Genomic DNA, 25,030 nt, shown 5'->3' with positions numbered 1-25,030 from the left:
TTGCATAATGGCCACGGTCACCAGGTCCCAAATATTTTCCCATACAAATGTAGCTATGTATTGTGGTCTGCATTAAGGCCACTCCAAATAAATTCTCCGTTTCCCGTCCACCGCCCGCATCTGGTTACTGTCAGCTCTAAAACTTGCATTATTCCGTATTCTTCAATTATTTTCCGGTTATTCTTGCATACTGATAGGCTCCGTAAAAGCCATCTCGAAACGGTGTCAGCTCACGTGTCAGCAGTGCTATCAAGTTGGCCCAGACTTCACGCATGTGTTATTTTTGCAACTTAAAAAGGAAGGATCAAGCTTAAGCATATTATGCAGCTTTTTATGGTTATGCCAGGCAAATAATGGCTTGAAAAGCTGCCAATCTTATAATGAAATAATGGAAATGGACCGCCCGCCCGCATGCAAATATGCTTGAGTCCAGGACGATTTATTTGGAGTGGCCTAAGCGGTCACCTGTCTAACATGTATAACGGCCAACTACGAATTCGCCTATGAATCACCGTATACATAACTTCATCCTTCGTATAGCGGTCGCTTCCTTTTATGGTGGCTTGTTAAGCCAATAGTCTGACACCACGGCACCGTTTCAATTAATGCGCAATTATCACACTTCCTGCTTTTCAATGAATGCTATACAAACTATCAGGCTTCATTACTTAAACGTATTCAATAGCTATAACCAAGATTCATAACAAGCTCACCTTGCCCTTTCTGTATAAAGACTAGTAAAATTATACTCTATTGCGGTTGGCGCGAGCCTCTTAATAATAATTACTCATTTATAACGGTCATGGCCACAAAAATGCTGCACACCACCTTATGTAGGTTTTCTCTATAACAGCCACCTGTACAGATATATCTGGTCCCAAGGTGACCATTATAGACAGATTCCACTGTACATAATGCATAGCTATGTGGTTAGCTACCGGTAGTTGTAGCTATTAATGGTTATCTCTTAAAATAAGCGGGTTACTAGTTACTTTCATGAGGCCTTTCTGAACTGTTTTCACAGGTACTTGTAGTTTCTTGGACGCGCTTTTTTGACAGGTATTTTAGGAATATCATTCCTGGATGCCATTTGTGGTTTGTATTTCACATTACGTATTTGTACCGCGTCACTGTGACATGGCGATCACATGATGAAAGCGGTTGATATCGAAATTAAAATCATTGTAACTTGAAAATTAATACCTTATATGGCCAGTTTGTAATATTGAATAAATGCATCTGATCACTATATTCTTTTGTAACATGGAACGGATATCTATACTGAAGAAAAGTGCTGCCAGATTATTGTAAACATGTTATGAACAGTAATTGTAATTGTAATTGTAATTGTAATATTTAAACAGGGATTCCACTCAGTGAAAAACACTGATTTTCAGGGAACAGGCTAAACCACTAAAGACCAGTAAGTCACCATTGTTCTGTTCGCCAAAGTAGTACTCCTACTGTAAGATAGTCTACTAACAAGTTAGGTAGCTGGTGTGTGACTGCTGAATCTATGAATCGGATATTCATCAGTATGGCTTCATGCAGTCAGTAGTGAACGGACTTCTCTGAGATATTTCAGCATTTAAATATACGTATACTATAGCCCGGTTGTTTGAGAGTAGCTAATACGAAGTTACTGGCTATGTGCTGCTATGGCATGCTGACTCGTGTGCATGAGTATAATCACAGTGAAGCAACGAAACTCTATACGTTGTTGAGGTCATTGCAATTGACTGGAGGCGGCACCATAGATTATATATTAGGGTAGTGAATATATAATCTATGGCGGCACTAAGGTAGGGTCCGCAATCCGAAAAATCAACTTTTACAAATCGATCCCCCTACCATTGTGGGATGTTCATTGTGATATCCCATTGCTAGATCCACAATGAAACTGGAGGCACGATTGTTGTCTTCACAGAAATATCGATTTTAGTATTTCGTGAGATGCAAAAAATATTTTTTAAATTTCGTGCTCCACACGAAGAACAGGATAGAACTTGCTGCTTAGCTAGATATTATCTAGAGTTAATGTAGTTAAAAGGTACGCACAGTAATAAGTAAATGATTCACTGGGTTCCCGGCACAGGGTTGCTTTCTCTCAAAAAGCAGAAAACAAAACACAAATTTTCGAATTCAAACTGCCCTACCAGCCAAGACAAGAAAAGCCAACTCTTCCTCATAGTGATGTGATAAGGTAGGATGCATAGTCTGTCTATGCTGTTGGTCTGGAAAGGATCTGGGGCTTCTCACCATCTGGGTGAAGAACGTCAAAATTTTCGTGCGTCATTTCAAGGGATTCTCTCAATGGTACCAAAGTGCTTTCCAGCACTTCTGATGCCACACTGGTCACTTAATTTTGTTTAGAATGATAATAAATGATGGATCAAAATGTTTGGTAGTAGTGGTAGTTGGTGTTTCTGTGATTTCATATGATGCAGTATACCAATAGCTCACCAGGAGCTCCACCCAGCTCGAATCAAAAATGAAAGATTTTGTGCTTTTTTGGTTTGTATTTGGATGTTTTGCAGCATAATGGTGATGTAGGGTGATCTAGTGGAGATTTGAAGCTGCTGTGAAGCGTGAGAGGTGAAGTCAAATTTGGACGATTTTGCTGCCTCCCTTGATGCATAGCTTAGAGTGAGGCGTGGAAGCCATGGATGAAATAATAATTGATAACCGCTGCTACCAAACGTTCAGGGACATCTTTTGCCATAGTTTTAGGTTATAATTAATAGTTGTTGTGGCTGCAGAAGCGCTGGAAATGGCTAGAAAGTGCGACACAATTCTTAGATGCTGTAGGAAATTTTTACGCTCGTCACTCAGATGGTGAGAAGTCTCAGATCTTTTCCAAACTAACAGCATAGACAGACTATGCACCCAACTGTATCGAAACACTATGAGGAAGAGTTGGCATCTCTTGCCCTGGGTGGTAGGGCAGTTTGAATTCGAAACTTCGTATCTCTTTGTCTGTTTTTTCAAAGAAAGCAACCCTGTGCAGGGCACCCAGCAAATCATTTACTTATTTCTGTGCGTACTTTTCAACTACAACAACTCTGGATACGATTTGGCTAAGTAGTAAGTTTCATCCGGTCCTTTGTGTGGAGTACGAAATTTAAAAAATAAAATTTGCATCTTGCGAGATACTGAAAACAATATTTCTGTGAATACAACAATCGTGCTTCCGGTTTCATGGTGGATCAAGCAATGGGGTACTATAATGAACATCCCACAATGGTAGGGGGATTGATTTGTAGAAGTTGATTTTTCGGATTGCGGACCCTAACTAAGGGACGTTCGATCCGCAAAGCATAAAAACAAATGAATTAGCGTAAGCAACCAGTTGTCGCCATATAGATTACGAAGCGCTATAATTTTGGAAACGAAAATCGCACGGATCTAGCTATATGGATCTCCCGAATCTATGGGATCTCCGACTCAAGTTGGACCATAAATAAACTTACAGGCTCCTCTTATTGCATGCAGTTTATAGGTGCCTAGCATATATCGTTTGGACATAGATAATATCTATGGTTTGGAAGCCAAGGGCGTTTGATTCCAAAACAAGGTTTAACAATTAGCGTTCGATGTAATGCATGAATTATCGTCAGTTTTCACTTCAACGCCTTATAACCTGGTGATAAAACAAGGGGGTATCACCATAGATACTAGAATACATAATGGGTTGGAAACGCAACGGTTACGGGCTCGATACGGTCATGCGATTTATAGCAACGTTACTAAGTGTACAAACTGCAGTTGTTCTTAACACTGAGACTACTATTACAGGTTTTATAAAGCGTTAAATCATTGCTAAATGATTCAGCTATTTATTGGTTTGTGACTGAAGGTTAGTCGTTTCGTGCAACCGAAGGTGTGAAGAAAGGGCTGACTGCTCAGTAAACAATTAAAAAAGAAGGAACGCGAAATTTGTGTTCAAAAACTACTGTGGGGGTTTTAGTGCATAGGGCGTAGCTATTACGTACGAAGTTTTAGAAGTGCTGAACAGTTTCGCCACATAGTAATGAGTGCAAATAATTATTTTTAGCACTGTACAGCAGTTACTTTCCGTAAGCGAAGCGAAGAATGGCTACATGACGGTAGTGGCTGTGGGGGTTTTCCTGGCTTTGTGAAAACGAGTCTAGCGATACATGCTATACTAAAGAAAAGTTCATACCTTCGAGAGTGCTAAAAAAAAGTATGAACGAATTGAACAAGACACCTGTTTTTGAGAAAACTCTGGGCGAATTCGACAAAAATGTATTGTGCCTATTGAAAATGTTGCTGTGCCCCGTAAATGTCATCACGTGACCGTATCGAGCCCGTAACCGTCAAATGTATTGCGTTTCCAATCCATTATGTATTCTAGTATCTATGGTGTCACGTAGGTACGCGCTGTAGGTAGATCTGCGACCGCGGCAAAGTCTTGACCGGCCGAAATTTCGCTTTGACCTGTGACTAAGAGTCTTTTTCGACCTTTGACCGGTGACCTAGCGACGATATTTCAGCACTTTGATTGTGGGTTGGAAGCTTTTACCCTTGACCGTTGAATTGGCACAATTTTGGTGGCCTTGACCTTTGACTTAGATTTTGACCGCAGTCGCAGATCTACCTACAGTGATGCCTGTGTGTCACCCCCTTGTAAAAATTATTTTAAAATACCCCTTTGCTTAGTACACATTCTCAACCATCAATCCAAAAATTTATAGCATTAACACCAAATACCAGGACAGTGTGACTTTTGAAATGAAACAGTTGCATACACAGATATACGCTAAATACAGTTACGGCACACAAAATGGGCACAACAGTTCCCTGCCATATTTATCTACAATGTAAAAATCCTCATGAAGCCATCGCTTGCATACACATTGGACCCACTTTGTGTTTGGTTCATACATTTCGAAGCATACACAGCATTGATTTGCATCTTCAGTCAACTCTTCTGGTGGTGGCTTGAGCGATTCAAGATTAACTCCTGGATCTTCATTGGATAACAATGCTTCTGTGGATGATGATTGTTGTCCAACTTCTATACTATTGTATCTTCTGGTACTTTTCAATCTCGTGCTGGATTTGCTAGCCGACAGTTGATCATCCTTATTAGCCTTCTTTTCTACTCTTTGCCTGCTTGCTTTTTTCCTTTTTTCAGCCTTCCCTTTTGCAGTTACTTCTTTTTCTTGTTTATTTTTTCTCACTCTTTCAGCCTTTCTCTTATAATATATAGCCTTTTCTTCCTGTTCTTTCTTATTCTTCTCTCATTCAGCTAAAATATGTGCACACTCATCACTAGTTAGCACCCTAACACTAGGTGCACACTTGCTAGCAGCAGAGGTTTTCTTAGCTTTCAAAGGAACATATTGTATCAGGCGAGGTGATATATACCTTAATTCTCCCTCATGCTCTGGGGGAGGCACAGCAACTGTACTAGGTGAGGTATCTGTGGTTGAGTTGTTCCTACCTTTAGTTGAATCCTTGCCTCATACCACAGCAGTTGATGATGATGGTTCATCTGAATGCTCTGAAGTAGACCGTGTTCCACAGTTGTTACTAGTGCCAGCTTCATGTGACGATTCACTTTGATTTGCAGGTCCCACTGTACCAGTGCTTTCATCATTGATTATTTCAACCTGCACTAAATCTTCTTGGTTATTTACCACTTGCTGAATGAATTCTTCCAGCTGGCGGTCTTCTCAATGAGCCTTATCCACAATGACGTTTTATGACATCAAGAGAATAAAGATGGCCGCGATAGTTGGGGGACTGTTATACAGGCGCCTATGGAGAAAAATTTTATATTGCTCATATTTCAGCCAGAAAAGAAGATATCGAGCTCTAAACAACAGGTACAGTCAAGTTTTATATAAGATATTACGATAAACAAGTTTTTGTCGCGTTTCAATTTTTTTCTAAATAGCGTACGTTTACAATAGCTTTGTTACTTCATAACCATACCTGTCGGTTAATGGTCGATATCTCCATACCTAGCTGAAATGTGAGCGATCAAAACTTTATCTCCATAGGCGCCTGTATAACAGTCCCCCAACTATCGCAGCCATTTTTATTCTTGTGATGTCATAAAACATCATTGTGGATAAGGCTCATTGAGTTCTGGTGCTCAACATGCACCTGTGGATGATTAATTTCAAGCCACTGAGAATAAACAGGATCATAGATTATATATTCCCTACCCGGGATTGGAAACCAGAGGCATTTCTGTATAAAAGCTGCAAGCCGTCAGCATTGAAATAATCAACACTTTTCCTTTGATTACTATGGTTTCGTCTTACCGATGATGAAGAAGAGGAGAGGAAAAGCAGTTTGCTATCTTACTGGCTGTATTTGAAGGATTTCCAATCATGGTAAATTCAATCCAGTTGTGTTACTGAAGAATGATCGTCAAAAATCCCAGATCAATGCATGCGCCTATCCTTTTTGTTTACTGTATCGCTATTTGTCGTACCCTGAAAGTTTGGAGGTTTTAGAGCTCTGAGGAAGCATCCAAATCCCTTGTAAAGTATCCCAAGTAACAGCTAAATCAGTTTTGCGTCGTTCTGACTAGGTAAGTCCATACAGTGTTCATTTTCAGGTGAAATTACAGCAAAAGACTCTTTCACTTTGTGATTTGCAATGCTGAAGTTTGGAGGTTTTAGGGCATTGTCTGAGAGGTTACTGCTGGATTTGTCATGTATTTGTAAAATTTTTATACTCAGTAGTTGTCTATACACATTTTACTGCAGTATTTCTTTATTTAATGACAGGAAAGTGTGTAGGACAGTCAGCAGGTTGAGTCTTCAAAACAGATTAAGTCTAAGCTGAAGAGATTGGCAGTGTATGTCCATACTAGGAATTTCAGTGGTCACCATCTAGTGTCCATCACTGTCTTGGAACCAGTTGGCTACATTAATGTGTAGAAATCCCCTTGGAAATCTAGCTATATGTGAAGTTATATACTTTCTTTTCAAGCATATTTGAGAAAGGGATCAGTGTGTTTCCAGAACCACCAGCCTATATTATATATAGACTGTGTATCTGAAATAGTTATTAATGCAAATGGATCTACGTTTTGTCTTCCATTTGTACGTACAGGTAGCTCTAAGGTGGCACTGGTATTCTGTAAACACTTGACAGCTCTCTAACGTTTCACTGATATAGCCAGGCTCTGACTGTCATGGTATATGGCAGATATGTATCATGTCAATTGTTTGCTTAAAGACTAGACCAATTTATCATTAATTTAGTCATGACTGTATTTTATGCTTGTCGGGCATGCCAAGTGCTTGGAATAGAGGCAAGGGTATCTAGTCTAACAAAAACCACATGCATCATTCATGCTTATAGTCTCTGCAAAGCATTTTATACACATATTCATAGCATATTGAAGTGCCTTCATATTGTCTGATCATTCCAAGCCACAGATAGATGTCAGTAACTTACTAAGTTGTTGTTAGCAGTTGCACACAAAAGATGCAATGTTTGCAGTGATGTAGCTACCATACATGCAACTCTTTTAAATAGGATAATCCATTGTAAATTGTTCTTTTACCTACAAGGAAAGAAACAATGCTGGCGTATAGTTAAAATAAGATAACATATGTATAAAACCAGATCAGTACAGTAACAAAAGTCCTAAGTCATAATATAGTTTATAGGGAATATAGCTAGCTATTAGGACTCCAGAATGAAGGGCCTAGCTGGTGAGTAATGTAAGTGTCCTGTAGCTACAGCCTTGACTAACATTTTGTACTGTACGCTACTGAACTCTTGACTGGCGAGTGGCAACTCATGGTGGAGCTCAGACAGTAGCTATACGATGTTATGGCAGGCTAGACCAAACTGAAAAATATCAGTATATTACATACACGATGTGCCAATCATAATTATTTTGAATTATGTAGCTAGTGCCATCCATCACTGATAGACTCGAATCAAAGCTCCTCTGCAAAATCTCTTCCACATTGTACTTGATTTACAGAAGCGGAGTTTCATTACACTACGCCGTGACACATTCAACACTGACTGAAACTGTTGATTGGTGTTGATTGCCTTGGTTTCCAATCCCGGGTAGGGATTATATAATCTATGACAGGATCAACCATGTCATAATTCTCTGCATATCTTCATGCAAAAAGAATCTCATGCTCTGGAGTAAATGTAAGAGTGTGGTGCACATGTTGACTGTCAGTTTGATTACTGCTGGCTGGATTTGTGACTTCTCCATAGTCAAGAGCTTCTGGGTTAAAGGGATAGATGCCACTTCTTCTGAAGCCTGAACTGATAACTGTTGGCACCATTGTCTTCCCCCATGCTTCATTTAGAAGTGCAGAGAATGAGTACTTGGTAACAACTTTTCCTGGGTTCTGTTGCATATAACGACTGCAAGCCTCTTGCCAATTCTGCTTTAATGGCTTAAAAACACAGGTGTCTAATGGCTGGCTCTCATGCGTAGTATGGGGTGGCAAACAAAGCAATATAACTCCATTGTCTCTTGCATACTCTATCACTTCTGGCTGGTAATGGAAGCCATGCCCATCTAATATCAATAAAAGTAGTCGGCTGGCAACTGCATGCTCCAGTAGATGTTTCTTGAGCCACTTTTTAAATAAATATGTATCCACCCACACTGTGTCACTTAGTCCACACCTGGTACCAGGTACATCCCCTACAGTCCGGTCATGGTTCAACATCTTAGCATCAAAAATCACAAATGGGGGAATAGCTGACCTGCAGCACTCACACAGGTATCCATATCAAAACTGCCTAGCTGTGAAAAAAGGTGCAGCCCTCCAAAAGGTCAGGGAAATAAAACCATGATCATAATAATTTGGTAGTTATGTCAAGTACCAGTGCATACATAACGATAGACTGAAATATTAAGCCATATAAAGTTGAGCGGGAATTGGGACAATGGACATGGAGGGGAGGAGCAGATACAGGGGAGTGGGGGAACTGGTAGCTACTGGAGGCAGTTTGATAATTGAGTGAAGTTATTATTTCAGTGGGTGTGGGGAAAGGTCAGGGTTGAAATCAAAGGTGGTGGCCAAGAAATGTCTGCAATGCATGATGCTATTGCCAATCATTTTTTATGATGATGGTGTAATCATTAAAAATAATTGGCATTAGCATCATAGCAGCCATTTCTTGGTTTTGGCTGATTTTACAAAGTTTTCACCCTCAATGTATGGGGTAAGTAGAATTCGAGGAAAATGGGAACGGAAAGCAGGAACAGGAACGACCAACGGAAAATACCAGATAAAGGTTATCATTCAATATAGAGGTTGGATATAGGTTGGATTTTATAGTACAATATTTCTTTGCAGCATTATTTGGATTCTTTTGCCGAAATGGTCATAACACTTTAATAGAGCAGTTAGGCCACTCCAAGTCATACCTTAGTTTCTGGTCACTCCCAAGCCTACAAATGGATGCGGGCGGGCGGATGATCAGGACTTCAGGACTATAGACTCTATTGTGACAATATATTGTATTGTATTATTATTTGCTCAATTTAGCAAATTCATGTTGATTTTATACTTAACCAACAACATAAGTAGTTGTGCTTCGGCAAAAAATGCACTAGGAAAGTTGTTGATGGATCATGGCTAGCTATACACTGATGTATAGCATTTAAGTATATATTTATTTATTATTTAGAATATACTATAGGAAATGTTTTGCTCATGTAGCTACTTATGCTTTCCAAGTGAAATAAATGTCTCATTAGCTATGTCAGGAAAGTATTACTATGACTTATAGCTAAGTTGTTCATATGATCATGATACACAATGAAATTTAACTTCTATTTTCACATCAGAAATTCTTCATTCAAATGTGAAGTCTTAGCCCACTAGCTATGTGTTTCCAGCCTTCTATTCAGTAACCTTGAGAAAAGTAACTGTCAAAGTTTTGAGTCATTGAGTGCTCCAGACTACTGTTTTTTAGTGATCATCTGGGAATGTTTAAACTATAAGGGTTTCTACTTGCCAATCTAATTTTAGTTATGGAAAAGTTTAAGTTTAAGCTCACCGAATGTTGCCGGCTTTCCATACCCCTGTAGTGTTCAGTGATAAGGAATTAGACTAATCATTAGAGGACTACATTTGAATTATAAAGTTAAAGCTATGGCCGATCTGCATGGACTAGTAGTTAATGCTACTGAAATTACTTTGGTTACAGAAGTATTAGTAACAGTTATAATCTGAACAGCTATATAATCAAGGACAAAACTAGCTATAGTTAGAAACATTTTATTAGTGTGGCATATATACCTAATATATACCTAATATTAGAGTTAAGAGTAGTGTGACTGCTCTATTGGAATCCCTGAATGCTCTATTAGAGTATATCGATCTTTTGCAGTAAAAAATAAGTGTCTTGCTGGGTCACGTGCACTTAAGCACCTGTAATATTAATAATAGTCCTCATAAACTAGGGTTTCAGGTTTACCATGCGGGCGGGTGACCAGAAACTAAGGTTTGACTTGGTGTGGCCTTAATAATGTTTTGTTAAATATCTCACCAGGGATCCACATTGATAGCATGGGCTATAGCTGTCATAGATTAGCAGTGTTGGGAGTAACGTGTTACATAAGTAACGTGTTACATAAGTAACGTGTTACATAAGTAACGTGTTACATAAGTAACGCGTTACGTAATATTATTACTTTTGTGGCAACTAAGTAATATAACGAAATACGCTATAAAAATGGGTAATATAACTCAAGTTTCTTTACTTACAAATTTAATGTGTTACCTAAGTAATATAGTTACTGTAACGAGTCTATTATTACATAATATTATTACTAGAAGTAACAAAGTTACTAATCTTGTTAGTTATCCTCTCAGCAATGCCTAGCCACAACGAAGTAACGAAGCTTACTAAATGAAACTTATTCACCAGCTTCTTACTTAAAACCAAGATTTGCACATTGTCCAACAACACAATCATGTCACGTGATAAAGTGGTAGTTTCAAACGTGACAGCTTAAGGCTGTGGGCACAAAGTAATGTAATATGTAATATTATTATAGTTACTTTATTTTATGAGTAATATGTAACTGTAACTAAATAGTTCGTAATATGTAATATGTAACTAGTTACTTTTACAAAGTAACTTGCCCAACACTGTAGATTAGGTGCTAAGTCATCAAGTTAGCTACTCTCTTGAAACTATAAAATTTAACTGTTACAGCATGAATAAGTTTACAAAGGATTCTAATTAACTGACAGTGCCTGCAAATAGATGCGGGAAGTTGTACCTAAAACCTCAGAAAAAGCCACATGATAAGTATGTGGTAGCTGCAGGATTTGTAGGTGCATGGCTTCATTGAGAAGACTAAGGACAGTGTTGGGCAAGTTGCTTTTTATTACATATTACATATTACTTGCAACTGAACTATTTAGTTACAGTTACATATTACCCATAAAAAAGTAACTATAATTATATTACATATTATATTACTTTGTGTCCACAGCTTTAAGCTGTCACGTGTGAAACTACCACCTTATCATGTGACATAATTGCATTGTTGAACAATGTGCAAATCTTGGTTATAAGTAAGAAGCTGGTGAATAAGCTTCATTCAGTAGGCTTTATTACTTCTTTGTGGCTAGTCATTACTCAGTGGATTACTAACAAGATTAGTAACTTCGTTACTTATAGTAATACTATTACATAATATTAGATTCGTTACAGTAACTATATTACTTAGGTAACGTGTTACATTTGTAAGTAAAGTAACTTGAGTTATATTACCTGTTTTTATAGCGTATTTCGTTATATTACTTAGTCACCACAAAAGTAATAATATTACGTAATGCGTTACATAAGTAGCACGTTACTCCCAACACTGACTAAGGACAATATGAGCAATCATGCATAGGGACTCCTTTTCTTTTGGTGTCTCTTCAGCTTGACAAGCATACCAGTGCTGCACATCATATGACTTCTTAATTAAGTAGGTGCACTTTCAAAGCCTATAATAGGCACTGTCAGTTAACTAGAGTATTTGTGAATCTCAGTTTTCATCAGTATCAATTTAATGTTTAATTTTGAAATGTTTATGGTTTCAAAAGGAGTAGCTAACTTACAATATTGATGACTTAACTACCTAACCTATGACAGTTATAGTCCATCAATTCATAAGTCATCAATGTGTGTCTCTAGTGGGATAGTTAACAAAACATTCCTAACTGCTCTTATAGAGTATTTCGATTGTTCAAGTGAAAGGATTTGAACAATGATGCTAAACAAATTTTGTGCTGTAAAATCCAACCTGTATATTGTATGATGACCTTTATCTGGCGTTTTCCGTTGGTCGTTCCCTCTTTCTGTTCCCATCCCATTCCCGTTTTCCTCGGATTCTACTTACCCCACTGTATGTGTATGATATATATTGAATAAGTGCAATGACATAATATTATCTAGTATACGTAAAAGCCACAAAGTTCATGCACTCACCTCAGATGAAGCTAGACCTGCAGCTGTTTATATATAAATCTACAAGTAGAGGAAACCATACATTACTAAACTATCTTTGCTCTAAACAGATGCCCTACAATGGACGCAGTCTGACTCAGATGTACCTGGCTGTTTTATTAAAATATTTGATTGTTTCATTTAGACTATCTCAATCAAAATGTATTGGGAGCTTCCCACATTACTACCTTTCTATTCCTATACTTAAGCCATATTTTGGCCTATTATTGTGATAATATGTACTACACATAATTCAAGATATCATATGAAAAATAGCAAATAAAGAATAGTTTTGAGCAATACTGAAGGTCTAACAGCAACATGTGCTGCAGCCTTAGGATTACCTAACCTACAAGGACTTAGACCTAGTGACTTGACTTAGTGACTTGACTTACTGACTGAATAAGGTGTAACAGAAAAGGGGCCAAAGTAAGGAAAAAAATCCCTGCAACCCCAGGATTCGAACTGCAGGTCACCCAATGTCTAGTCAGGGCCACACTCAGTCTTCCTCCAGGAGGGATGGATTTTCTTCCTTGAACTTAAAGTATTTATTATTAAATAAAAATCTAAGCCCAAGATTCCAGTGCTATATATAGTAGTGTTTTTGGTAAAGTATAATTCTGGTCATTTTCAATACATACGATTAGTACCATTCTTGAAGTACTCAGCAGTTAATGTAAAATTTAAATACTGTAACCTCAACAGCAAGATTAAAACCCAGATTAATAATATTGAGTGTTGTATATACACAGCTAGCTAGCTGTGTGTATAGGAACATTATGATCAAACTAAAGAATACAATTTTACATAATTTCTTTGACATTTTCTTCTGATTGTTGTCGCTATACATTCCAAAATCTGTTAAAATGTATAAACCTTTCAGCATTCAAAATTGCAGTGAGAAGAAGTTGGCTAATAGTACTGCTGCTGAAATATTAACTGGTGCGTACTTGCCATTGTCACCTGTCACAAACAATATGTCCACAGACAAGCTGTGTTCTTGTTCAGTACACAATGCAACGCGGTAATCAATGTAAAAGGAATGTCCACATCCTCAAACTGGCCTTCAAACAAATGAGAAAAATCCAAACAGCCACTCAGTACATTTCAACGAATTTCCCAATGTACTGGCACACCGTTAACTAGGATAAGTAAATAATTTAACAGGTGTTTCCAATCCATTAGGAACGTATACATTATCTATGGTTTCACTGTGTCTATGATCCCCAATCAAACTTAGAATTCTTATACTTGTTTGTTTAGTTTTTTGTAACCCCCCTGTAATTATGACTAATGAACCAGCATATACTGTGTCAATAGACAGAATGATTTTGCTACAAAGAGCAATAAAAATTTTTACTAAATTAACAGTTTTGCAGGCCAATATGATTTTACACAGATGACTGATTTTAGGTATAAAGCTCAGACAGATATATCTTAGAGGTAGGTATGTACAGATAAGTGGCAGATCTTTCATAAGTGGTTGAGTTTGTCCTTAAAATTTCACATACAGTAGTTATGATAGAGCAGTTGCTTCATAGCATACTTTATATACCCACCATAATAACTATTACAATGAACTGATTAAACATAAATTGTATATATTTGTTAAATAGAATACATAACTACATACATTATAGGAGATTGAAGTGCATGTGTGACATTAAATGAAAATATATGGAGAGATGGTTAATATGGTACACACAGGATTGAACCAAGTTTTGATGTCAAGATTTCAACTCCATGCATGCATTTAATGGCTTTTAGCTTTCTCACAGGTTCCTAGTGGGATAAAATGTAGATATTCTTGTTTTATTTGGTTTGGAATCTGTTGTCAAACAGGTCACCCACTCTCACTATAATACATGATTGTTCTTAAGGTGATGTAGCTTTCAAATTTCTCAGTATAACTTCAGATGAACTTTGATTGGCTATTTAGATGAAAATATAATGAACAAAAATTTGTGAGCATGTGAGATCTTTGTGGATCCAACTACATAAGCATGTGAGAGTATGTAAGAGCACTCACTATTCATCAATTCCTTATGGTTGTTAAACATAATATGTATTCCTCAGCATTGCAACATTCATAATACTGCAGCTGTGCTGTATATGTATATATAAATCGATTTTTTGTGCACATTGCATGCCATGTAATATTTGCTTTGTATTGTCAGATGGAATTAAAAGAGGCACTAAAGTCACAAAGGAATGTAAACAACAAAATGAAAGTGAGAAATTCATATCAAAATTGCATTAAATTTCTTGTTTAATATAATTATATAGCTATGCTTAGAGTTAATATTTTAAGATGGTAGCTGGCACTACGAGCATATGTAATGCTGTATAGCTTTATCTTGTTTATAACAATAAAGCAAAGTGGTCTACAGATTAAAACTTAAGCTGCTCATAAGTAGTCCTGCATGGCTACCCTCCAAAAGTAGCTTTTTAACTACTCTATAAAAATCCTGTTGGTTCATGTGAGTTTGTTGTACCTCCACAAGACCATGGTAGTGGATATACATATATAAACCAAGGGTCTGGGAGGTGGGGGCATAACTTCCCACAACCTCGAGTTAAAGATATCTAATCCAAAACAGCCAAGCTGTAAAAAAAGAGTGCGGCCCTCAAAAGAGCTATGGTGAAAAAAGATGTGAAATCCAAGGTGGCGGCCAAGAAATGGCTGTGATGGTATGTTAATGGTAAAAATTTTAATAATGACAATTCAGGTGAATTTTGTGCCGCTTAAATTCACCTGAATTGTCATTATTAAATTTTTTACCATTAACCTACCATCACAGCCATTTCTTGGCCGCCACCTTGGATTTCACATCTTTTTCATCATAGCCTTTTTGAGGGCCGCACTCTTTTTTTACAGCTTGGCTGTTTTGGATTAGATTTCACTTCTTTTTGTATTTGTATACCCCAAAGCTGGCCTATGGCCAGCTTTGGGGCTTTTTTAACCTATTCTTTTCCACAGGAAGAAGAAAAGATGAAGCAGATGAATACTTTAAATATTTCTGATTTTATCAATAAATGTACAAATTATATATATATATATATATATATATATATATATATGATGCATATATTTATTACAGAACTCTACATGGTGGTTTCTTTGTAACTGAATACTCTCCAAGGTCTAGCTGATCTCTCTACAGGGTGAATTGTTTGTAACTGAACTGTCTACAAGGTAACTTCTTCTAGCTGATCTCTCTACAGGATGATTTGTTTGTAGCTGAACTCTCTACAAGGTAACTTCTTCTAGCTGATGTCTCTACAGGGTCACTAGTTAGTAGCTGAACTCTCTACAAGGTGACTTTTTCTAGCTGACCTTTCTACAGGGTAATTTGTTTGTAGCTGAACTCTTTACAGGTGATTTGTTTGCAGCTGAACTCTCTACATGATGCTTTCTTTGTAGCTGAACTCTGTACTGGGTAATTTCTTCTAGCTGATTCCTCTACAGGGCAATTTGTTTGTAGCTGAACTCTCTACATGATGGTTTCTTTGTAGCTCAACTCTCTACAAGGTGACTTCTTCTAGCTGAAGTACGTAGTTGAACTCCCTACAAGGTAGCTTCTTCTAGCTGATCTCTCTACAGGGTGAATTGTTTGTAGCTTATCTCACTAGTTCTAGCTGATCTTTTGAATTCTTTTCAGGGTGACTGCTCTATTAAGGTGACTGCTCTATAAGGGTGACTGCTCTATAAGGGTGACTGCTCTATTAGAGTATCTGGATCTCACACTTGCTACACCAAGTTGGATTTCGTATTAGAGTAAGCCACCAATGTTCGACCACCATCGGTCCGGACGCAATTTTTCTTTAAACCCGCAAAGAAAATTTCTGCTCTTGCTATGCTTTTGGAGAGATCTAGGCCGTAAACTCTTGCATGCAAAATTTCAGACCTGCAGCTTTCTTCGTCTGGCTGCAGGAGCTGCAAAAGTGACCTGTCCGAATGTTCTCAATTCTCGGACAAAATATGTATTATCGGTCGAGTGACACTGCTCATAATGCTTGAAGTTGATCAAGTCTTTCTGCGCTTGATATGAAAGAGCAACTCTTATACTCTCCAAATATATGCAGATAATTGGCTTAGTCCTTATTGGCTGTGAATTACAAAGTTCCAAAGTGACCTCTGTCGTACAATCTTAAATTCGGCCACATGTGAAGCTCGTGCAAATCAATTAGTTACCTATATCGAATTCAAAGCTATTTTTATGAACATTGAGAGTATCAGCAACCGTTCAATAGTAAATAGATACATGCACAATGACCGCACTTTGATTTTTGACCGCACCTTGATTTTTGCCCGAATAGCTACATTGCATTTAGGCTTCTCTGACAGTAGTAGCCCAGCTACTACACCCAGTACACATATACGTAATCCAAATCCGCTAAATGGGGTTTTGACTATCTCCTGTCTTAAAAATGTCAAAAATTTTTCTCCAAAATGTCCAGGTCAATAGCCAGATCGAAACACTCTAATAGAACAGTCACCTATTATACAATTGGAGCAGTCAGAAAATCTGAGGGCCACGACCAGGCATATTCACTTCAATAAGACTATTACTATGTGAATTCGTTGATTACAACACTTAAATACTGATTACATGTGATAATACATTGGCTGATCGTTATATTAGAGTAATTGACTGCTCTATTAGAGTATTTCAATCTGGCTAATGTCCTGGACATTTTGAAGAGAAACTTTTGACATTTTTAAGACAGGGGATAGTCAAAACCCCATTTAAGTGGATTTGGATTGTGTATATGTGTGCTGGGTGTAGTAGCTAGGCTGCTACTGTCAGAGAAGCCTAAATACAATGTAGCTATTCGGGCAAAAATCAAGGTGCGGTCATCGTGCATGTATCTATTTACTATTGAACGGTTGCTGATGCTCTCATGTTCATAAAAATAGCTTTGAATTCGATATAGGTAACTATTTGATTTGCACGAACTTCACATGTGGCCGAATTTAAGATTGCACGACAGAGGTCACTTTGGAGCTTTGTAATTCACAGCCAATAAGGACTAAGCCAAATATCTGCATATATTTGGAGAGTATAAGAGTTGCTCTTTCATATCAAGCACAGAAAGACTTGATCAGCTTCAAGCATTACGAGCAGTGCCACTCGACCGATAATACATGTTATTGTCCGAGAATTGAGAACATTCGGACAGGTCACTTTTGCAGCTCCTGCAGCCCGACGAAGAAAGCTGCAGGTCTGAAATTTTGCATGCAAGAGTTTACGGCCTAGACCTCTCCAAAAGCATAGCAAGAGCAGAAAGTTTCTTTGCAGGTTTAAAGAAAAATCGCGTCCGAACCAATGGTGGTCGAACATTGGTGGCTTACTCTATAACTCCGTGGCTTCAAGTCTGAATCTTCTACACCATTGAAGATCCTTTCTAAGATGATTACTCCATCTGTACAGCGAATTTCAAAGCATTACCCCAAGCGGTTCTTCTGGTGGGCGTGGAAAGTAGTCGTTTTTTATTAGTTAATCTCGATTGCATAATTGTTACACACTGTTGGTTTTTTCGTTGTATCTTCCTGGTTTTTAGCTCGATTTCTTTCAAACCACAAAAGGTTTGAGGTTCTATAGTTAACCTATTCACCCACCGATTTTCAGCTTCTTCCCGTAAGCGGTTTACCCTGTAGGCGTGACAACATATTGGTGTTATTTTTCGTGAATAATCACTAATAACTCTTTGCCTGTTTATCATATTCCAGCCAAAGTCGGTACAGAGGTGCGCCTTTATACCCCCTTCTGTGTGCCAAATTTCAAGGCAATCGGATATTGCGTTCACTTTTTAAAGCGGTTTTTGTAAGTGTGCGAAAAGAGGAAGAAAAATAAGAAGAAAAAAAAACAAAGAAACTAAGCCAAATTTTGAAGTCGCATATCTCGGGAACGCTTGAAGCGATTTCGCTCAAACTTGGAATGTGGTGTACTGAAGTTGGAGGGAGTGTCCACAGCAAAAATCGTCTTGTTTTATCGAGGCAGCACAGAGCTACGGAGGTGCGAAAACTGCGTTTTCGTTCTTCCTGTCAATATACTCATGGGTGTTGCATGCCGGCTTCTTGGGCCGCACGACACACTACCGTGCGTCTTGATTTATATGCTTCAGAACTCAAATTTTTGATGTGGAGTAGTTTTGTGTAAATCATAGTAATATCACGTTTTCTATGTGGTCTGCATTGATCAAGAGCTATAGGGGGTCAATGTCAGTCATGAGTTAGTTATGAGCCTGACATATTATGCAAAAGACCAAGTGCATTAATCTGCAAAAAAAGTTCTAGTATATAATAGCTAATGGATTGTTGTTACAAATAGACATTTTCATACTTAGCAGTAACTGTGGAGGATCATAACATGTGGTGACTGTTCTATTAGAGTATCTGACTGATTGCTCTATTAAAGTATCTCAATCTTTTGTATGATTTATACGGAGGTGGGGACATGCACCCTTTATGCCCCCTCTGAATCTGCCATGGGACTGTGTTAGAGTTCTAATTGGTATGTGATAGTTATAAGTATATATTAAATTAGGTGCCAGCCAATGCATTAATTTTACCTATTATGCTATGCTGGCCACCGACAGGGGGGAACAGGGCATTTATCCTTTTGTAAGGGGGCCCAAGGGAGCATCCAGGGGCTTCATACAGTAGTAGCCACACAGCTACTTATCCACACATAGCTACAATAAAACGAACATATAACAGTGTAAATTTTGCTGTAGACTCATAAGAAGCCTCAGTATGAGATGCTATCCAAGTTCAATGAGATCCACAGCAATGCAGTGTAGCAGTGGCAGCAAACCATTACTCGTAATATATTTTATAAGGTGCCTATGTAGACAGTGTGACTTCTACATAAGATCGAAATACTCTAATAGAACAGTCATCCTATTACAGCAACCAGGTAAATATTCATAGTTTAACTGTTAAAATCAGTCTGGCATAGAGTACAAAAAGTTCCTAGGTGGTATGTATGGGAGCTTGCTGCAAAATTCAAACTTGAGATGCCCTTATACAGTAATCACCCTAACACAACAATCCAATAAATTCTAATTATACTGTGATAAATTATTAAAGTCACTCTCATACTTAATCTCAGAGAGTCTAATTTTCAAAATTCTCCTGGGAGCATGCCCCCTGACTTGAAACTGTTAATAAGCTTATCAGTTAGTATCTAGTTTGCTTTTGTGTGTAATCTAGTAGCTAGTTAGCTAAGCTTGTTCTTGTAATGTCCTTTTGTCTGTTTTTCTTTATTGAAAATTATGGGTTATATAGGACTCCACGTTCTAAATTTGCCCTGGCCCCTAAATCCTCTCAGTGGAAGTGGTAAAAAAATTCAGCTATATATTATATACTTCAGCATCTACATTTTGTTTCTAAATTTGCACTTTCTGAATGGATAATGATAGCTTTTAGTATTTGATAAAAATAAACATATTGTTGCATGGCAACACTTATACCAGCATTGCATTTCTCTCAAATAAAATATAGTTGTGTCAAGAGGTAATTAGTGACTGAGCATGTCAATCTTTCTCCATGATATCCTTTTAATGGACCAGGATGTACGGTGTATATGGCGTAATAATTTTGACTATTATGTTATGCTAGCATTGTGTTTGATGCTTCAGGCACCTATTATGCTCACAATTATGTCAGCATAATAGACTGTTGCCTATATCATAGTCTTGGACAGTTGTAGGAGATGAATGCAGCATGACTTTTCAGTCATGCATTTATATTGTAGAAGTAGTGTTTCCACGTGCTGTTGGCTTTTGCATGTGTTTTGGTTTTTCTCAGTTTGTGACATTATCTTTTAGGCCATGTTATTACATGCATATATTGTCAATCAATGTTAAAACTAACACAGATGTACACTAGGTTTAAATGATATTTACAACAAACAATGGATTTAACATAAAGTAATGTTTTGTCAACACTGTTAAAATTCACTGCCTGAGCTACCTTAATTTTGCATCATTTTTTTGTTGAAATGGATAAACGTTTGAAGTGCGTACAATAAACAGAATGTACAATGCACAGATAATCAAACATATTTTGTAAAACAGTGGTTACTCTGTGTTGTATGACACTTGCAGAAAGAACATGTCAATTTTTTTGAAGAGTATGAAAGATTACGAGATGACAAGTTGGGTCTAACAGAACAATTGGTAGTAAGTGTTCTGCTCTAATTCATTGTACGATATATTTCAATTAAATGTTGTATAATTACAGAGTAGTGATGAGGCACAGAATGAATTAAAGAAGGAACTAAAGGCAGTAAAGGAACAAGCTGAAATATTGAGGGTAGGACACAATGCAATAATAAAATGTTTGTTACACATTCCAGTTTTGAAGATAAAATTATATGCATGTTAGAGTTCTCCTCAGAAGGTTTTTATAGGTGCTTTATGTTTGACAATTTTAAACTCAATTAATGCATATACATAGCATCCAACTGCTTAGTAGAATACAGCATATGTGACTGCTCTATTAGAGTAGCTTCAAAAGGTTAGGGGCTCAATCTTTCTGAGGTCCCACCTTCCACCACCTCTGATTTGTGTTGTGCAATTACAATAAACTTCTGTACCATATGAAGTTTCCTAAACTGAACAAAGAAACTGACACAGCATATATCGTATTCACTTGGTTGAATACCATGGTGCTGATTAACCTTAGCTCATGTGGTAAATTTGACCACCACTTGATGCATGAAAACAATGTTTAAGCCCAAATTTTCAAAATCAATTATGACACCACTCAAGTGTGAGACTACTATTGAAGGTACAGTGTTTAGTCAAATAAAAATGCTTGTGTTTCAGTATACAGTACATTTTAACTATATGTATAGATTATTGTACAATTATGTATATATGTGCAATATAAATTCTTTGTGCATACACTACCTACATATGTACTGCATGTATAACATGCATAAAGTATCCATGAGTGCGGTTATACATGATAAATTGGTACTTACTTTGCAAAATAATGTTTTTACTGAATTAAGTACACACTTGCATAGTGCCTTACTCCTTGTGCTGTCCTTTTAATAACCAGTATACCTGTACGTAGCACAATATTATTGGAAATCCATATTAAGGAAACAACACTTAGCCCAGTACATTGTTATGGCTACTTTTTTGTACCTGCTTACTAGACTGCACGTTGCCAGAAAACTGAGTCATTTTTTGGGAAATACTTCTGCACACAGTTTATAGGTTTGAGTAAAGGCCTAGCCTACTCACAAGCCATTATTTGTATAAAAATTGTTATTATGCATTGTAAATAATCTATATAGCTACCATTATAGTGATTGTTTGTGGTAGAGAGAACGTGATGAGCTTCGCAGTGAAAAGGATAGACTAGAGCAACAGTTGAAAGTAAGCAATGCGTTACTGTACATTTGCATCTATAATGAATGGCTGTGAATCCCTTGACATCGAACTAGTGGGATCCCCTTCTAAATTTTAAAGGTTAATGTCACAGCAAAAAATTAAGCAACCCTAAATTTTTTTATTATGTGCACCAACAGCTAAAGGATTAGTTTGATTAAACACTGAAATCATATTATTACAGAAGCATAATGTGTTAACACGACTTTTATCAAAAAATTGAAATTCAAACTGTACACTCCTTGAAAAGTAATAAGCTGCAGATACATATTTGACAGTAAGGTTATTACTTTGTAGATTCTGATCCTTGGCTATAGAAATGTACATAACTTCATAAAGTAAAAATTCATTTATCTAAGCCTTTCTGTTCACCTGTTAAAATAATTATTTTGTCATGGAATACCAGTCTACTAAACATGCCATGATACAATTTAACAATGTCTTGATTATTCAGATACCTTGATGATTTAGAATTACTTTGGGATCTTATACATGTATTATGTCAAATGTCTTCATTCTCAAATGGACATGTTAGCAGTCTCCACTGTAATATTCCTTATCTCATATACTGTCTTACAATAGGAGACTAATGTAGGGAGAAGATTGGAACGTCATTCTAGTACACCAGTAACACTAGGATTACGCTTTCCAGTCCTTCCACCTATACAACGACGTGCACACATGAATCCTCTAGATGAAGTGGACAAAGAATTGCTCAAGCAGCAGCAGGATCCTTATCCTTCAGTCTTTATATGTTCTAAATGTAAACATTCACTATTATAAAAAATTAATATATGGATATACGATATGTGGATGATTGATTGCATATATAGAAATCTGAACTAACAAATGAAACATCCTGGTTTATCCACCAATATCATTTGATTTATAATTTGTTTGCCACTATGGTCTTATAATATATCCCTGCAGAGCTGCAATCCAGTGTTTCAAGTGACATTTATCACAAACCTATAACTACTTGTAGGTGCAATAAATCAGTGTATAGCCAACAGAACACAGTCCATGTGACACACATACTGTTTCATACTTGACAACCATTTAAGCCTAACTCTGTAACGAAATGATGAAATTGCAACTTATTACACTATTCATTCTTAATTGTAATAATGTTGACAAAGATCTCCATTTTTACAATCTAAAATGGATGAAAAGAGATCCTTGAGAGTTTAATCATGAGTTCTTGTGCTTTTCCTCAATTAAATCACTTGTATTATTGTCTAAAGGCAAGAAAATGTTTGGTTTTGGGAATGAACAAATCACCGAATTTGTAAGTTAATTACTGTCCCATGCATTGTGAAACTGCTACATGGTCTGATATATCTCCTACAATAAAAAAGTTATGGGTGTGAAATATATCTAAACCAAAACAGCCAAGCTGTAAAAAAGAGTGCGGCCCCCAAAAGGCCAGGATGAAAAAAGATGTGAAATCCAAGGTGGCGGCCAAGAAATGGCTGTGATGGTTGGTTAATGGCAAAAATTTTAATTACAACAATTCAGATGAATTTGCGTTGCCTCCTCCACTATGATTTGGCACCAAATTCACCTGAATTGTCGTAATTAAAATTTTTGCCATTAACCTACCATCACAGCCATTTCTTGGCCGCCACCTTGGATTTCACATCTTTTTTCATCATGGCTTTTTTGGGGCCGCACCCTTTTTTTACAGCTTGGCTATTTTGGTTTAGATATCACTTCTTTTTGTATTGCAAGCCACAAAGCCAGCCATTAACTGGCTTTGGTGCTTCCTTCTAACTTGTATTTTTTTCTTTTCTGCAGGAATACTGGAACAAAGGAAGAAATGTTGTGTACAGTTTTTTGTCTGTTTATATATAAGTATTTGTATATTTAACAATGAAAGATGATTTTGTTTCCAACACATATTGCTACAGGTTGATTTGTTTGTAACTGATCCCTATAAGGTAACATGTATCCAGCTGATATCTCCACAGGGTGATTTGTTTGTAGCTGAACTTTCAACTTGATGGTTTCTTTGTAGCTGAATTCTCTACAAGGTAACTTGTTCTAGCTGATCTTTCTACAGGGTGACTTGTTTGAAGCTGAACTCTCTACATGATGGTTTCTTTGTAGCTGAACTCTCTACAAGGTAACTTCTTCTAGCTGATCTTTCTACAGGGCGATTTATTTGTAGCTGAATTCTCTACAGGGTGGTTTGTTTGCAGCTGAACTCTCTACATGGTGGTTCTTTGTAGCTGAACTCTCTGCAAGGTGACTTCTTATAGCTGAGCTATCTACAGGGTGATTTGTTTGTAGCTGAACTCTCTACAAGATGATTTGTTTCTAGCTGATCTCTCTATGGGGTAACTTGTTTGTAGCTGAACTCTCTACAGGATGGTTTCTTTGTAGCTGATCTCTACAAAGTGACTTCTTCTAGCTGATCTCTCTACAGGGCAATTTGTTTGTAGCTGAATTCTCTACAGGATGATTTGTTTGCAGCTGAACTCTCTACATGATGGTTTCTTTGTAGCTAAACTCTATGCAGGGTGATGTGGTTGTAGCTGAACTCTCTACTGGATGGTTTCGTTGTAGCTGAACTCTCTACAGAATGGTTTCTTTGTAGCTGATGTTGCTATGGGTGACTTGTTTCTAGCTGATCTCTCTACAGGATGGTTTCTTTGTAGCTGAACTCTCTACAGGGTGGTTATTTTCTAGCTGAACTCTCTCTATAGGGTGATCACTTCACAGCTGAACCCTCTACAAGGTGGCTTCTATCTGATCTCTCTACAGTGTGATTTGTTTGTGGCTGAACTCTCTACAAAGTGATGTTTTCTAGCTGAGCTCTCTCTTATTTCTAGCTGATCTCTCTACAGAGTAACTTGTTAGTAAAGCTGAAGTCTTTACATGGTTGATTTTGGTTGTTAAACTCTCTGCATGAAGACTTGTTTGTAGCAGAACTTCTTAAGAGTGAATTGTTTGTAACTGAACTCTCTGCAGAGTGCATGACTTGTTTATAGCTGAACTCTCTTCAGTGTGACTTGTAATGTCTGAATCACTACAGCAATATATTTGTAGCTGAACTCTCTATAGGGTGATTTGCTTGTTGCTGAACTGTCTACAAGATTAATTGCTTGCAGCTGAACTCCCTACAGAATAAATT

General features: G+C 37.3%; 1 protein-coding gene across 5 annotated transcripts; it reads left to right on the top strand.

The window, feature by feature from the left end:
• Positions 1-1,225: 1,225 nt before the first annotated feature.
• Positions 1,226-22,758, top strand: LOC136260852 (uncharacterized membrane protein YttA-like). 5 transcript variants are annotated; one of them, XM_066054740.1, is made up of 7 exons: positions 1,226-1,307; positions 1,365-1,423; positions 14,661-14,714; positions 20,599-20,673; positions 20,735-20,806; positions 21,829-21,882; positions 22,477-22,758. In XM_066054740.1, the coding sequence occupies exons 3-7, from the start codon at positions 14,661-14,663 to the stop codon at positions 22,675-22,677; spliced, it is 456 nt and encodes a 151-aa protein (XP_065910812.1). In that variant the 5' UTR covers positions 1,226-1,307; positions 1,365-1,423; the 3' UTR covers positions 22,678-22,758. The 5 variants fall into 5 exon arrangements, with proteins under 5 accessions (XP_065910812.1, XP_065910813.1, XP_065910809.1 ...); XM_066054741.1 differs by lacking the exon at positions 1,365-1,423 and having other exon boundaries at positions 1,240-1,307; XM_066054737.1 differs by lacking the exons at positions 1,226-1,307; positions 1,365-1,423 and adding an exon at positions 5,762-5,852.
• Positions 22,759-25,030: the final 2,272 nt, after the last annotated feature.

The sequence above is a fragment of the Dysidea avara genome, chromosome 7 (genome assembly GCF_963678975.1).
Source record: "Dysidea avara chromosome 7, odDysAvar1.4, whole genome shotgun sequence".
Taxonomy (NCBI): domain Eukaryota; kingdom Metazoa; phylum Porifera; class Demospongiae; order Dictyoceratida; family Dysideidae; genus Dysidea; species Dysidea avara.
The sequence above is the reverse complement of the archived record's forward strand: the minus strand, read 5'-3'. Positions and strand labels throughout refer to the sequence as shown.

What these genes read in the sequence shown, in the direction of transcription:
- LOC136260852 (XM_066054737.1), top strand. Translation starts at nt 5,787, where the DNA reads ATGGAGAAAAATTTTATATTGCTCATATTTCAGCCAGAAAAGAAGATA. An exon ending in ATGTAAACAACAAAATGAAA is followed by an intron (nt 14,715 to 20,598) that starts GTGAGAAATTCA and finishes TGACACTTGCAG; the next exon opens with AAAGAACATGTCAATTTTTT. An exon ending in AACAAGCTGAAATATTGAGG is followed by an intron (nt 20,807 to 21,828) that starts GTAGGACACAAT and finishes TGTTTGTGGTAG; the next exon opens with AGAGAACGTGATGAGCTTCG.